The following is a 17323-nucleotide window of genomic DNA, read 5'->3' on the forward strand; positions in this document are numbered from 1 at the left end:
TAGGTTTGTCTCTGCCCACACTAAATAGGAAGATATCATAAATCAGACACAGTGAAGGAGACATTTCTCATTTAAATTGGCAAACTGAAACACTACTCCTAGTTTTCAGTATGACATATTTTTCTCTCTTCTTTTAATCAACCCATTTCAGTGTTTCCAAGTTCACAATTATTATACTTCCAAAATAAATATCATGCTTATATTATTTAAAGACCATAACTCCTAAAGAAAGTATCTGAACAAGAATTGATATTGGGAACTAAATATTAAAGATCTTTCTGGGTGATATTAATATACATGGATTCCAAGTCCAGGAAGTTTCAACATTGCTTATTTATATTCCTATCCAAAAATCTACACAGTAACTTAAGTGGTTAATAGCATTTCCTGATTAGCTTCAGAAACAAACCCCACCTGAAATGCCAAACACCACTGATTCCCTTCACAATTACTGTCATATACAGTTTAGGATAATGGTCACTTGAGAGAGAAAGGAATTTTTGGTAATTCAGTGGAGAGATCAAGTATCTTCACTTTCATACTAGCATATCTCCACAAATACCAATGACTTTATTTTGTTTTGCCTTTATTTTCCATTCATTTAATGTCTCTTTCTCTTGACTGTGTCTCACACAAAATGTATTCCATGTGTTTGCAAGTATGTCTTCATTATAGTTATTATTACTACAATTATTATTAAGTTTTAAAGCTCTTTATATAAATCAGGTGTTAGTACCTATTGCTTTACTTCCCCTCCAAAGAGACAGGCCTTTCAGTTTGGCTAAGGCAGCACAATTCCAGGGAAATCAATGGCACCATTGTAATTTACAAGCCACCAAGGATCTGCCTCTGCTTGTTTGAACAGCAGGTTTTTTATATCCACAAGCACACAGGCATAAAAGTCTGCCGAATGTTCAAAAGCATTTTGAATTTTTGTGCACTTCTTTTCAAACACTCATAAAGTTATTTGGGCAGTAGAAAAAAAAAAAAAAAACAACTTTATCCAGCTAGGCTCCAGAAGCGTCTAACACAGTTCATTGCAGTAAAAGTACTTAATGGGCATTTTCAGACCGCTCCTTATTCTGCTCACAGGATCTTGAGGATCCAATTAATTAATGTCAGAAAACCACTTTGAAGATAAGAAGCACTTTCTGCTACAATCTTCTCAAAGAACCAAAGAGCTTTTGTTTGAACAGCCAAATTCTGGATGAAGCCATGAAATACAAACCCATAGACCAGTGAAGTTCAGCAGAAAATACCACTGAGGGAAAGTGAAGGAGGGCAGTCTTCCACAGCAAGAAGTTTTAGTCACACTTCCACCCTCCGTATTAAACTGTTTACCATGCTGAATGGATTTTATGCCCTAGACAGCTACACCATTTATTATGAATTTTAAAAAGCAGTGTATTTAAATATTTTGGGAATATCTTAATGGTCTGTTAAAGTCTTGCAGCCTTTCGAAGAAAGAAAAACCTAAGCAGCTCTGCTTTCTCTGTTCCTAGGCACTATGCAGGCCTAGGAGCATAAGATGAAAAGCCTGGCCTGTTAACTGAATCCTCACACAAGATCAGTTGTAGAATTCTTCTGGATCGTCATGATAGTTAGGAGGTTCAAAATAAGCATTTAACTTTGTGTTACAGTGTGTTCCAAACCCCCTTCCCACATCTCCACCAGGGAGGTTTCATGGGGAAAGACAAAGGCAACAAATTGCCTTCCAAGGTGCGAAATTGCCTTCCCCTTCGCCTGGGGAGAGGTAATTAGCGCCCATTCTTCCCGCCAGGGCGGAGGTTCCTCCCTTGTGGGGGAAGTCCACTGGGTTTGGGAGTTATGATTAACAGGGTACTTCACACCCGTTATACATTAGCCTTGGACACTTTGTCTAGAAACACCTTAAATAGAGTGGTCAGAAAGTGATCTTGCTCCTGCCCTTGCTCTCCTGCTCTGGCTCCCGCCTTCATCTTGCTTGCCCCAGTCGGACCTGGCTTCTCCCCGGACCCTGCCTGCCTGAGGTCTTGCTCCCTGCCGTGGAGCGACCCTGCCTGCCGTGAAACCTGCGGCTTTCTTGCAGTGCTGCTGCTCATGAATGTCACCTCAGCTACATAGTGTATTTTTTACGGTTTTAAGTTGCCAGAGTCTTGCCTATGCAGACCTAAAGAATCTGACAATTCCATTATTGTGCCCCACTAGAACTGCCTTAGAACGAGAGAACAATAGGTGAGAACTGCAACCTGAGCATCAGTATTTTTTTCAGTTTTCAAGGAAAGACATAGGATGGCTGCTTTATAGTGGAGGGAAGAAAAGGTATGAGCAGGTGGCAATGCATTACACTTATCATTTCTTGTTAAAATCTAAATCAAACAGGAATTTCACTCACAAATTGACACACATAGAACACTGTACCAATTTCAGCTGTACTAGAATGAAGGAGCAACAGATTACTCATATGAACAGATGTAATAGTCAGTGTTTACTGTTCAATTTTCTTAATTCTTTCTACCTCTAAGCCACGTTGAAAATTCAAAGACAGTAAGAGAAAATGGCACAATTCAGCAAAGTGTTAAGAAAGCACCATTAGTTCACATTAATGACAGTACATTCACCAGGAAAATCTGCATTCTCAGATGTGTACACAAAGTATACTAAGGAAATATAAAGGAAAATTTTAGACTTCATTACATAGTAACTTTGTAGCTGCTGCTGCTGTGTCACTGTATTCTTTGTTCTTACCTTACAATCTATCAAATTAACTCTTTTATAGTAAGGAGAGTTGAGAGTTTCTAACTTTCTTTAGACAGTATTTATCAGCACCTGCAGAATAAGGTCAACAGAGATGCATTTAATTCTGAAGCCTATCTGGGTTCCAACATGTCCCATTTTGGTTGGACTTCATAGGAATCCTGATCATATTACCATAGTTTTCTACTTTAAAAAAGCAAGGAAGTTAACAGATTGAAAGTATCCTTTCTCAGTTAACCTCAGGAAAAGCTTTGAATTGGTATTGCTTCATCTGCATTAGGCAGGATGTTGAAATAAGCACAAAGGCTTACATCCCATTGCACAGTCCCCGTTTCTTTCTCCTGAATCTTTAGAGACATTCCAAGGTGGGAACAAAACTATTCCATTTGACTTCAGCTTTGCTTCAAAAGTGTATGCTGTGAAGACAGAGAAGCTGATGTCAAAGCACACATTCTAAACTGAAAAGCAATAACAAACAGTGAATTTAAGATCCCTTGAATTATTTCTTAGTGTAACTTTCAACTTTAGCCAATAAAATCTAACTCAGGAACATACAGGACAGAGTATCAAACATCATCCTAAAGTGTCAGACTCACCTGATGCTCAATAAATACAAAATAACATTCATCCCCAAGGTGCCTCTAGGAAGTCACATTACCCTTTTCCTAAGTGTTTGAATCTTTGAAATAATTGTCTGTGTTTATTTTCACAATGACATTATGTACTGCATGTTAGTATGCTCATGTCCTAGGCTGTTAACTGAAAGAACAAAGATGAAAGCTGCACTGTCATAAATAGCTTGTAAAAACACAACATCTGTTGTATGGTCATTGGACATCCTTCTCCCTGGATTTTGGATACACATCCCTCCTGGCACATGAGTCACTACACGCAGTTTGTTATAAAGAAGCACCACCACCAATATAAGGTAATTACATGTTAATTCAAACATATTAATAGAATTTCTTATGTTTATTTTTTAAATTAAACCATCTACAAGGTTCATGGCAATGTACTAAATGACAAATGTGTGACACTTCTTGACCAACTAACAGAATGGAATAAAACCCTATGTTTTTCTTTGTGGTTCTCTAAAATCTATCTTCTGCACAACTGCTCAGAATTGAGTCCACACCAAGAGGCACAGGGAAGGAACATTCTGTTTCATTCATAAACCAGTTAACTTTTGCTTATAAATAACTGACAGACGTTGACATTTCAATGCATGATACCTCTCCTTCTATTAGAGCAAGCCACTTGTAACCAACAATGAACTTCTCAGGATCTCAGATAGTGATAGGACTAGGGGGAATGGAATGAAGCTGGAGGTGGGGAGATTCAGGCTGGAGGTGAGGAGGAAGTTCTTCACCATGAGAGTGGTGAAACCCTGGAATGGGTTGTCCAGGGAGGTGGTTGGGGCCCCATCCCTGGAGGTGTTTAAGCCCAGGCTGGATGAGGCTCTGTCCAGCCTGATCTAGTGTGAGGTGTCCCTGCCCATGGCAGGGGGGTTGGAACTAGATGATCCTTGTGGTCCCTTCCAACCCTGACTGATACTATGATACTATTAGGACTATAAGAACATGTGCACAACTATTTTGAACTAGAGACTGAATATTCAGGAATGAACTCTGATGTGCCATGAAAAGAGACAGGGATTAAAAGAAAAAATAATTTCTCGCTGGTTACATGCTTGTTTTCAACTGATACACTGGAGAGATTCTTTCTAAAGTCCACTTTGTTAAAAATGTAACAGAAAATGATGACAATGTTATTATCATTACTACTGTTATTATTATTATCAGAAGACAACTAAAGAAAGGTATTGTCCATTTATAATGTAAATTTAAGTTAAACCAAATTCCCATGGCTTGGCCTTCCCCTGTATGAATTAGGCTTGGAGAAGGAAATAAAAAGTATTTGATAAGAAAAAAAAATAATTCAGAGGGAACTGTCATTATGGCTAGATAACAGTCTCTTCTAGCTCTTCCACATACTTGAGGAAAAAAATCAATTTCCCCTAGACCCCTGGGACACCAACCTAAAAGAGAATGGTGGAGTGTTATGACAGAAATTCAACAGTAAACTTGTAATTCCACTTATTCAAGGAATCTGCACTGTCCTCTGACTGACCCTCTGCAGACCCATAATGCACTAAGTCATTGTTGTCTTAGGTCATCACAAACAATTTACAAAACAACTGATGTGGCCTCTTTTTGCCAATAAAAATGTATCTCTCTTCAAAGTTTTGGTACTACTTATCATTTGAATGTTCACATGCTTTGTTTAGAATCATGCTGCTCAACAGAACCGAGGACTTGCTCATCCCTGAGGTATACCTCTTATGATTTCAATGAAACTTCTACACAGAAACCTTATCTAAAGTCACATGGAGATGTTACACGTTCTGTACCAGCTACAAAGAGTTCTATAGTTGTGAACAGCTGCAGCCTTGTGCCACATGAGTCACTGACTCAAAACTGGGTGTTATTTTAGAAGTGCTGGTGTAGGTGGCTGTCAGTGAATGAAATGGATTGAGATATTAACCTCAGATTAGCAGATTATCTGCATTTGGAATATTATGTCCTTAATAAACCCCCTTATTACCATTTAGTGGTGGTCAAGGGACATTGTTTTCCTTTCTCAGAACACCTAAAACATGTCTAGATTAGCAGCACAAACTGGTAACCCTTGCTAAGTAGTTTACTAAAAAAAAAGTTCAGAATCTCACAGAGACATTCTTCTGAACCAAGTCTCTCAGACACACTACCAAAATGTTCAGATTCACAGCAGTTTGACTGCAACATAAATATATAAAATAAATTGAGCCATGACCGTGGGGTAACTGCTTCTGACAGTGAGGTAACTACTGCTGCCATGGGTATAAATGTGAAAGGAAGATTGTGTCTGTACAGCTCCTAAGCACTCATATTTTTCTGACACAAAGTGTTTGAAGTAATATTCACCAGAAAACAAAGACACTGGGAAAGTTAAGAAATACAGGATAAAGTTTAATCCCCTTGTCTAACTTAATTGCAAGGTCTATAAATCAAATTTTAAATCCCCACATATATTGTGTATTGGAAAAGATGCGGATTTCTGCTGGAATTTAATGCTGCAGTATAAAAATATTCTCATAGATGAAAACTCTTTATTGGATCCAACCATAAAGCCACTAATCATGTAGAATTTCTACTGGATAATTATTTTACTAAAAGATTTTCAAAAGGGTAAGAAACAAAAATGGTAAAACTGAGAAGTTTGAAATAAAATATGACAAGCAACAGAAAAAAAGGAAAAAAATGTTTCTTTTACAGAACCAGACAAAGATGTAAGAACACATTCTATCTGACTAGATCAAGAGATGCTTAAGGAACAAAGAAAGGTTTTTTTGCTATCCAAAAAAAGAATTCTACTCACAATAAAATAAGATTAGGGAATCAAAGAATGCTACACAGAAATATCTGCAACAATTGAAACCAGGTTCCTCATATTTTTTTTTTAAGAGTTTTGTTGTGTACATTTGAACAGCTATTTAAATTGGTAACAACCTCTCCTCTTGGCAAGAGAAGGAAGAAATGTGTCTTCATGTGATTTGGGAATTTGCCTATGGATAGTTTATGATTTTGGACTGACACTGGTCGTTCTTTATGTATAGCTAAGCCACAGTATAAAATTCATTTTGGATTGAAGTTTGTAGGAAGTATGAGGAGAAAAGTATCATATCAGACCAATATCAAGCAAGGCAAGTTCATTACACCTTGATTCCAACTTCAAAATAACATCCTTAGACAAAGCAGCATTTACTCCAGGCAAAAAGACAACTGAGCAAGATTAATTTAAGATTATATATGAGGGACATTAATCAACACAGAGAGCTAATGACTTCTACAGAGTACATGACATTTCCAAAATGATCCCCTGTTGGCCATCTTAGAGACAAAATAAACAGAGTGAAGGCAGACAGCTGCATCAGAGAGAGAATTCCTATAACTGAATACTGCTCAGTGCCATGAAACTTATGCATTGTAAGATGACCAATCAACACTGTTCAGAAGAGATTAGATTTTTAAAGAAGCCTTGAACAAAATGTGTGTTGATATTCCAAGCACTGTGAGCTAAAGCCAATGCTCAAACAAGTATTCTCATGCAAACTACTTGATGACAACTAGGTTATCAACTAGATCATCAGCTAGAAGACAGGAATAATCTAAAGCTTTGATATCCAAGAAGTTCATATTAATTTGATTTAAATTAATAAAAGCTGGTCAAACAAACCATCTTTTTCATTTATTAATGCACCTTCTTAGAAATTTTGCATTTAAGCTTCTTTGTTCTGAACATAAATGAAAAGAGAAGTATAATTAAAACACTGTGAGAAAGGCTGAAATTAAACATTTTGGTATCTGACAGGAAGCAGGAAATACTTGCAGTTAGTTCTCCTGAGGCTTCCAGACCAAGGGGTCTTGCAAAGTTATATAGATAACCAGACTGCAGGGGGTTTTACAAGTCAAACTGAGCAACCAGCCTGTCTGAGTCTCCTCTCACTATTTAGCATACTTCTTTTTATCCCTTTCCCTTCCTTCAAAACAATCTTTCCACATTTCAAGCGAAGGAAAAACTACTCCTTCAATACACAACTCATGAAACCAGCACCTCAGTGGGATTCGTTGCTGTTGGCTGTTGTTCAGGTGATGTATTTGCCGGATAGATCATCAAAGCAACAGCAGGCTTCAGCTGGTGCACTGATGTAGTGACAGCTGTTTTTATAAGAGCATTGCTTACAAACAAATGATAAGAAAAAAATAACGTCACCTCTGTCAAATGATGACAGAACTAGGAAAACATAGGCTATGAAAACATGCTTTCTCCGAGTTTCAAAACTGGTCATAATTGTCATCAGTGAGCAGATATGGGCCAAAAAGCCTAGCCAGTGGGTGCTGCAAAGAAATAGTCACATTTTTCTTCAAGATGCAGAGGGAAAAGAGGAAAATGTCCAGGAAGACATTTACCTGGAAAAGCAGCAGCATGGAGAACTCTCCTTGAGATTCAGGGCAGATGGATAGCCATCAGTCTCCCAGGCTGGGCATCCAGACTTCTTGCTCAGGACCCCAATTTAGGACTATCTCTCAGGAGATCTCCCACAATCAGCGAGAAAGGGGAAACTAATTTAGAAGCTTGCAAGCAAAACCACCAATGGCAAGTGACATGTAGAAGACTGCTTTATAAGACAGTGGTGGAAAGCTGTGATACAAAAATTAACCCAGACATTGAGGCTTAAGCCTTTTCTTTCCTGAGGCCAGGAGAAAACCTACCTCCCATCACCCACATGAGTAATGTGGTCTGCTTTTTATAAGATCCACCACGTAATATACAAAAAGGAATAAAACAGCTTTTGAGAAAGCATTTCTTTTGTATGTTTTAAAAATGTGCCTGAAACCCTACAGACCACTATACAGAGCTTTAGATATTAGCTGGCTCTTTAATGAAGGGATAAAGGTCACCATGGAATTTACTATAGTAAGATAACCTTGCCAGAAACTCTAAAATGTAATTATTTAAGCAATAGCAGTATTGAAAAAATACATGTTCAGTAAAGAAAAATGTCCTAGATATATTTGGTTCAACTATAGGTCATTAAACTTGGCAAGACTCTTGTGCAACTTAAATTCAGTAGAGCTGAATTCATTAACACCACGCTTGAATTTCATCCAAAGTCTTGGCATCTTTAAGGGTTTTAGTAAGCGATCACTGTATCCAAGTAATACACGTTGGATATAGTAAGATGAACATTTACTTAGTGAAACAAACTCTTCCTGCAGAAAATTAATGTGAAATTATTGTAAGAACAATAATTCAAAGGTTATGTAAATGTAAGTGTGTCCCCACGAAGAACCATCTTAATAACAAACTTCAGGTAAGAATCGTAGAATCACAGTATCATCGAATGGTCTGGGTTGGAAGGGACCTCCAAAGTTCATCTAGTCCAACCCCCAATTAGTGGGGGTTAGAAGAAGTGTTAGAAAGATACTGATTGCACAATGCTATCTGTCTTAACATACTGTCTCTTGTTTGTTTTTAATCCTTTTGAATTAGAAGCAAACCTATGACAGTCTTTATTCTCCCTGGTAATTCTCCTCCTGGGAGATAAAACTCCCCTGGGAGATAAAACTCCCAGTTATTCTAATCCAGACACTGTAATTATGTAGCTATTAACTAATGTGTTCAGTAAGGTGTAGATGTGAGAGAGACTCCAACTGAGTGCACAGAGGGACACAGGGATGCCCTCAATGAGTAATACAAACCATAAATCCTTGTGGGGATTCCTTAAGCTCGATGCAATAAACATACACAATAGCATAGCTTTGGGTTTCAATACTTTGTAAACTCAAATTAAAAGACTGCAGATTTGTTTCTGAATAGAAAATGAGAATTATCAATGATGCACTGATAACTCCACTACTTATTTGGGACAGGCACTGAACACAACACACACACAAAGCCAATCAGATCCTGGGCTGCATCAGGAGAAGTGTGGCCAGCAGGTCGAGGGAGGTGATCCTCCCCCTCTACTCAGCCCTGGTGAGACCCCACCTGGAGTACTGCATCCAGTTCTGGAGCCCCTATTACAAGAGGGATGTGGAGGTGCTGGAATGTGTCCAGAGAAGGGCCACGAGGATGATCAGAGGGCTGGAGCACCTCTCCTATGAGGAGTTGGGGCTGTTCAGTCTGCAGAAGAGAAGGCTCCGAGGTGACCTAATTGTGGCCTTCCAGTATCTGAAGGGGGCCTACAGGAAGGCTGGGGAAGGACTTCTCAGGATCTAGGACTAGGGGGAAAGGAATGAAGCTGGAAGTGGGGAGATTCAGGCTAGATGTGAGGAGGAGGTTCTTCACCATGAGAGTGGTGAAACCCTGGAATGTGTTGTCCAGGGAGGTGGTCGAGGCCCCGTCCCTGGAGGTGTTTAAGACCAGGCTGGATGAGGCTCTGGCCAGCCTGATCTAGTGTGGGGTGTCCCTGCCCATGGCAGGGGGGTTGGAACTAGATGTTCCTTGTGGTCCCTTCCAACCCTGAATGATATTATGATACTATGATACACCTAAGCACTGTAACAGAGGTTTACTGTAAGCAGATTCCTTGTATACAAAGTAACTGAGAAAACAGAAAAACTTCTCCTCTGGTATTCTTGCATATTCTTTCTAAGCTCTGAAATTCAAACAGCATATTCTCTCTCCTGTATTACTATAAACTATCTGTTGCAAGTTTTTTGCATAGACAAATTTAATCTTGTATAAAAATAAAACACCAAATTATTAAGAGCAATTTAAAAAGTTGTATTTTAAAGTGTATTAATTGATCTAATTAGCACCACATAAAGGAAATGCAAGAGACAATTACTACCAGTGATTCAGCAGTGCCTCTAACAATGTTTATCTTCTACATTCAATGCCAGTGTTCTAACCTAACCCCTCTATTTGATGTAAATTTCAATCTCTAAGCTGATTTCAAAATGTTACTTTGAGCTCAAGAGCTGCTAACAATATTTCATCATGAGACATACTGTTTGAACGCTGCAGGGAACAATCAATCGAAATATTTTTTAGAGAAACTTTACACAGCCCTTTTAGTATCAGCCACTGTTGTTTTCCTCTGACAAATTCCTTAAATCCAGATTCATGTTCAGGCACACCAATATTCAGAGGAATGTTATTAACATCTCTTGGACTTTTGTCTAAAACAATACTAATGTGTAACTTAATTTAATGACAAATACTGTATGCTGGCATGTGCTAACAGAAGCTGCTAGAAAAGCATCATTTTAGAGAAAGCAGGAAAAATGGATTAGGTAAAAGATGTTCCTATATCATTTAGAGGTTGAAATGACCTAATTCCATGAAAAACAAAACTGAAATACGTAACATATTCCCTGAAGGAACTGTAAAAAAACTTAACAATTAACAATGAAATAAATTTCACTACGAAATATCTTTGCAGTAAATAGGTACAGCACAAAATAGTGAGAGAGTTGCCCAAACTCTAACATGGTATAATTTCCTTTTCATATAAGATCTCTGATAAACATCTGTTGCCAACAATGAGAGCCAGTATGTCTCATACCATTTGAGGAACTGAATCTCATAGGCTCAGGTAACTGCTCTAGAAACAAACTGCTCCTTGAGTTACGGGACATTACCAGATTCTTTCCAATTAGAGTAAGTTTATTACACATGGTAAGTGCATTTCAGAACTGATGCCACTTGAACTTCTGTCTCTTTCACTTCTGTATTAAGTGAAATTTCAGGTTTTACTATTGATTCTTCCTTCCTATCAGATTCTCTTGCTGTTGAGGTTAGGGGTATGGACAGCAACCATCTTCTTTGAATTAGGTTTTCTGGGCCCAACACACAAAAAAAATACCTTTGGATTCATGTCATTTGGCTTTAAAATTTGCCATTAGCCTAAATCCCAATCCCAAAGATGCTACACAAACCCACATGTTTTGCAGCATAAGTGCTGTAACATACTAGTCCCACTTAAGGTATTATGGTCCTACTTAATTCAGGGGCAATCTTCCCATTTCAGTGTATGAGAACTGGCAGGCTGATGATTAACAGTGGGATAAAAAGTATGTCTTTGTCTCTTTTCTGTACAAGACCAGCATATGACAGAAGTGCTTTGCCAATGAAAAAGTCTGTCATGGTCAGTAATTCTGTTGCTGAAAGGTCTAACACATCAGCCAGCCAGAAAATATTGCTGAAATCCACTTTGAGAAGGAAATTATTCTGTACATAGCTCAGGACTGTACAGCCTATAGACTTGTTTATACTTTGTAGAGTCTAAACCTAAATGGTAATGTGTAGCTTTTGCTTCTAATATTAAAAAAAACACAACTAAATATACGTATTATGATGTCAATAATAACTACCAATAGCTTTTATATAGCAATTCCAAATGGGACAGCTTTTTTTCCAAACACACATATACACACACAAGAGAAATACAAGATGTTTCCTGGGTAATTTCTGATCTGCCTTATGGCTCTATTAGAGGTAGTTCATTCTGGCTTAGTAAGAAACATCTTGACTGTTAAAATATTTTCCTTTGTCACATCAACTCTTTTCCTACAGTAAAGATCTTCAATAAGTGGAAAATCTAAAAGGAATTTTAGCATGTGAGGCAGGGGAAAGCAGGTGATGTTTGGAAGAGATGAGGATAAGAAGAAGAACAGATTATGGTTTTGCTGTATGAAATTAATTCAGTCAAAAACTGGAGGATACCTAAAAAAACCCAAAGCATAAGCAGAAAACAGAAACAATGTTGTTGAAGGTTTTTAAGGTATACAGAAATAATAGTATAGCTCACTAGGTGCACAAGAAATTCATAATTTTATAGGGTTTCTGTGAAGTTAACTATAAAGTTACATAGCCAGTTGAACAACCACTGAAACAGTTTGTGTGAATATTCTGATTTCCCAGATGACATTCCAGAAAGACTAAAAGTTTCATACACTACTCACGTTTTTTTCTTTTCACAAAATTTGCTTATTTGTTTAATATTTTTGACAAAGCAGTGAAAAAGTACAGGGCTTTGTAAAATTTGCTTAATAAAACCACAGGAAACTCAAGACAGTCTCCTGAACCTCCTGCAAGCAGGATAACTGCCATTCCCAGAAACACCTGCTGTCACCTTCTAAAAAAACCCCAATAATTGCATCATTCAGTTATGACTTTGCATTGAAGAAATCATAAAATGTGTGAAGTGAAAAAGGAAAATCAAAGGCAACAAGAATGTTGCTTACAAAGATCTCTGATAGCTACAACTGGACTATGACAGATCAGGCACCTGAAACTTCAGTTATGCAAATTAGTCAACTATGTGCTGCTGGGTTGTTTTTCTTGTTGCTGATGCAGAATGAGTTTAAGATTTTTAATTTCAATGGTCAAGACTTCAGTTTATTACCATAAATATAGATCTGCTGTTTACTAGTTTCTGTGAGCTTCAAGCCTCCCAGTTCTACCAGTGTGATATGCTTTATAAGAATGTGCTAAATTTTGCATGCTGCTTTATCAGTAAGAAATTTGTGATTACAGATATGCCAAAACCCAACCCCTCAATTACCATTTCACTTGTCCAACAAATTGCTTGACAAATCTTTCTCGTTTCAGTTCCCTGACCTGTTAGAACACATGTATTCCTGTCCTGATGCAACTCACCTGCCTCAATAAACCGAGTTATCATGTAATCATGTAACAGTGTAAGCAGAGAGGTAGAAGTCAGAATTTCTAACTGGAACTATAGTCTCAAGAATTCCTAACAAGGGAGGGAGCTGGCAAATTTAGCAGACTAAATCCATACCAGCAGCTTTAAAATTAAACATATGAAATGGATAAAATCTAAGGAAAAAAAAAAAAAAAGAAAGAAAAGATGACAGCATAAACCAAGAGCTCAGGGGATAAAGAGTAGCATGGGAAATAAAGCCTTTGCCACTTTCCCATACATGCCAACAGCCTGGTTATTTTTAAGCAAAAAAAAAATTAAATTAAATATTACTTTTTCCATCCTGCCTTTTCTATAAATATTCAAGTGGCTCTGGATATTTAACATAGCTAAGGGAATTTTTCTGCTAGCCCTTTACAGATGCTGGCATCTGACAGAAAATTTACATTTAACTCGTGATATTAGTGTCGTGGCTTCTTCCACCGTCCTGCCAAATAAGCTGCATTCTCACCCATTTTCCCTGGATGTACAGGTATCCATGGAAACTCTTTAGACAGAATTGTGGTTTTATTTCATCAAACAAGTTAGTGTTGATAGATGCTATACAAACTCTTCACATGAAAAAATGAATGCTAGTATATAGAATGTATCAAAAATACATCTGGATGAAAACAGCGCAAAACAGAATCAGTAAGGTCACCCAAGAGGTCCAGAACAGATTGTATTCCAGGACTGTGGGTAGTTTGTATTATTTCTTCACTTTTAAAGAGTCACCTTTTTGGTAAAATCCTTGAGTTCACGTCACAATTCAGACTGACCCCCATAATAAACTCCCCACCTACAGGCAAATGTTTCTGTAGAACGAGTTACAGCTCCAGCAGGAATTAAGAAAAAGAAAGAAGTGAAGAGGAGAAAGACAATTCAATAACAATTACTTTCCTTTCATGCAGAAGCTGAGATCCTTATCAGCCAGAAGTGAGACAGAGAAGCTGTCAAACAGGAGTACTGGGATTTGAAACTTCCAGTACAGCTAGATAGCTCTGGTGATATTTACACCAAGTTAGCACGAAAGACCTTGTGTAGATCCATTTTATTATTTGCTATGGTACTTGTAAAGACAGATCTAAGTATGGACTCACAAGTGAAGATAATTAAAGGGTAAGGGGCAAGTTTTACAAATCTTAACTTCACTCCCCTGTTGACTCAGAATTGACTCCAAAATAGAAGCTCCAGCATAGGCAAACTAACTAGCTTTGTAACCTAGGAATGTGGAAGGTCACAACAGGGAATGGCACAGTTCACAAATGCACATAAGACAGGTGTAGATCTGCAGAAATTCCACATAATCTCTAATTTGCAGCACACTAGACAGATGCCATGGTGTTAATATTCCAGGACCTTGTATGGTTTTGAATTAAGAACCTGTTTCAGAATAAACAATTGTACAAATGACATTGCATTCTGTGGATACCATCTCAGTATCACATTTTCTCAAATCAATTTTGATGTACTTTCACTTGAAGAAAACTGAAAATTTTAGTTAATCAGAAGATGCTCTTTTTTTCCTCAATTAGCCTGGATATAATTTACTTAACTGCTCAGAGAAGGTTAGTGATGCAGGAAGCATAACCAGCAGAGAGGAACCGGTAACAGGTCTGCAGTATTTGTCATGAGAGATCAAGCCGGAACTGTAAACTGCCAGTTAGTTCTGATCAAAACACCTGTTCAATGATTTTTATATTTTTCCCATCCCTCTCTTCTTCTTGACATGTATTTCTTGCTGCTTAGAAGGTCTTTCCTGGAATAACCTCCACCCACTTGTATTAGCGCAAAAAGAACACTCCCTTCACTGAGATGCAACTTACCCAAATAGTTGTTGCTCTTTGACATCTCAGTAATGTTGATTTTAGTAGCTCCTTCAGGAATTTCCACTATCTTGTGGTAGCCAAGATTTGTTAGCGTGTGTTTGAAAACTCCAGACACAACCTTGCAAGCAGTGTTGTCCCCTCCACATATTCCACACTTATCAATCACTTTGTCTGAACCCAGGTAGTCGTCGCAGCCAATGCTCTGCAAAATAAAATAAGATTTCTTTTTCCAAGATCTTATAACTGCAGACTTTGAACATTAACAACCAAGGACAGTATGACTTTCAGAGGACAATCTAAGATTCCAAGAATTAGCATTTGAGCAATTTCTTCCCTAGTTCTTCTGTATGTAAAAAGTTAATAAACCCAAGAGGGTTCACAGACTTGGGGATTTCAAGTTAGGTGACAGGTTTTTGCAGCCTGTTACCAACACCAGAGCATGCTAAAGAACACTAATGCATTGATCATAGCTAACTACACCCACCTCAGCTGAAAGAAAAGAATCTGTTAACATAGTTACTGTAGCTGCTATTCAGAATAGAGCTGAAGAGGTATGATTTTTGTCATGATCCAAAATGGGGTTTTTACAGAAGCAGCCATACTTTATATGTAAGTATATAAAGTGTATAAAGCATCTACTTAATCTCTAAAATTGAGTACTGTGCCTATTCTCACCAAAAGAGGTTTCCAAGAAGTATTTATAATGCATCTAGACAGCTACAGAAGCAATACACCTGTTCAAAGAGCAGAAAACCTTCAAACCACTCAGTAACACCCACTTGGACAGGACAGTTTAAAAAAAAAAACAAATAATAAATAACTGAAAATGATGTAAATTAAAGGGCAGAAAAATATTGATTTGACACAATTAAAGAAAAAACAAACAAAGAAGAAAAAACTTTCCAACCTCCTGCACTTCAAAAAAGTATACATACTGTAGAGACTATCTCCTCTTTTACAGAAACATTTCTGTCCATTGATCTTAGTGGTTTGTATTTACAGACCTCAAACAGTATTTATGATGAACACTTCTCATTTGTATGGTAAATCATACATGCTGAAAAGAACTTCTCATTCAGATAAGAATGACATACTACGTGAGCCAGTACAACAGGCTTATCTCATAGTTTATGAAGTGTGGTCATTTTACAGGAAGCATTCCAAGACATGATAGAATATTGTTCTATTATTTCAAATTCTTGCAAAATCTTGAAAATGGTTAATTACTGGTTTATGGTCTTTCCTGGAAGGCAGTATCCAAGTAAGAGAGGAAGAAAAAAGAATTTGTTGATACCACTGATTTTCAACACAGGGAGTATCCTGAGCTTTGGCATCACTGTATTTCTTTCCTATTCCAAATATTAATGCTTGGCCCTTGCTGTGAAAAATGTTCTAAACTGCAAGCCAGAGTCTGCTTAGTTCCAATACAAATATTTAGCACCCAACATCTTTTATATGACTATCCAAGAAACACAGATAAAGCCATCTAACCCATCACTGTCAGGATGATATGGAGCTTGACGATACCTGTTTGCAGTCATGAAGCAAGAGAAGGCAGATTCCTGAGCACTTCATGTTTTGCAATGGGACAACCTGGTAACTAAAACTCTGCTCCATCCTTTCAACTACCATGAGCAGACTGCTGCACAATTTCAAGGAGATTTTGGATTCAAAGAGAAACACTTGGCCTCACATTTGCATTGCTTGATCTTAAAATCATGATCTTAAAATCAGGTACAATTGTGTTTTATCTCGAAACACATTTTATTACTAACAACATAAGGCATTTGCTTAAACACAGGAGTTACAAGTGTCACTACATCAAATCATAAAATATGATCTTAGACCTGCTAAAAAGAAATCTGAAAAACGCAAGTGATATAAATTCAAGACAGCTGTGCCCAACAACTGCTGCTAAATTCTGTGGTAGTCCTCCTTCTGGGATATTATGCTGAGACTATTCACACTTTCTCTACCATATATTTTTTGGATGAAAATGTAGTGGTACTTAGCACCAGCCTATGTTATACAGGGACCTTCAGGAAATTTCCACTGCCAGCCAGTTGTTTTATGAAGAGAATTCTTCCAAGTTTGCAGTGTTATACAATATGAATTGCTAGCACAAATATTTAATGGTGTTCTCCATCACTACTGAGTCCTACACAAGTTAATACAACTTTCTTTCTCTTAGCAAATAGAAGAGAGGAGAGAAAACTGTGTTGTATTCATTAAGACCATAAGGTAAAACTACTATGGGTCAGTCTGAGCAGAACTACTCTTCACAGAAGAAACACAGCCAATCAAGTACAACTGTGATCCATATGTAGGGAACAAACACCAGATGTATTCAAGCTCACATGTTATTCTTAGTTAAATGTTGATTGACATAAAAAACAGCTGTCAATCTTTCCTGTACTGTTTAGAATTCTTCCTACGAAGGGTAAAAAGAGCCTGTGTCACAACAAGTGCCTGTAATATTTAAGTGTTTTTTCAGGAATGACTGAGA

The 17323-nt window shown here is 37.6% G+C and overlaps 1 protein-coding gene across 2 annotated transcripts in view; it reads right to left on the reverse strand.

Annotated features, from left to right (window-relative positions):
- THSD4 (thrombospondin type 1 domain containing 4) overlaps positions 1 to 17323 on the reverse strand; it is a 255995-nt gene that overhangs the window by 45234 nt on the left and 193438 nt on the right. For both annotated transcript variants that reach the window (XM_068143956.1, XM_068143957.1), the window contains one exon: positions 14815 to 15019. In XM_068143956.1, coding sequence (XP_068000057.1) covers positions 14815 to 15019 — 205 coding nt within the window. The remainder of the gene's footprint in view (positions 1 to 14814; positions 15020 to 17323) is intronic.

This window comes from Melanerpes formicivorus, unplaced genomic scaffold, assembly GCF_026170545.1.
Source record: "Melanerpes formicivorus ecotype bairdi unplaced genomic scaffold, bMelFor1.0.p_v2 SCAF_10, whole genome shotgun sequence".
Taxonomy (NCBI): domain Eukaryota; kingdom Metazoa; phylum Chordata; class Aves; order Piciformes; family Picidae; genus Melanerpes; species Melanerpes formicivorus.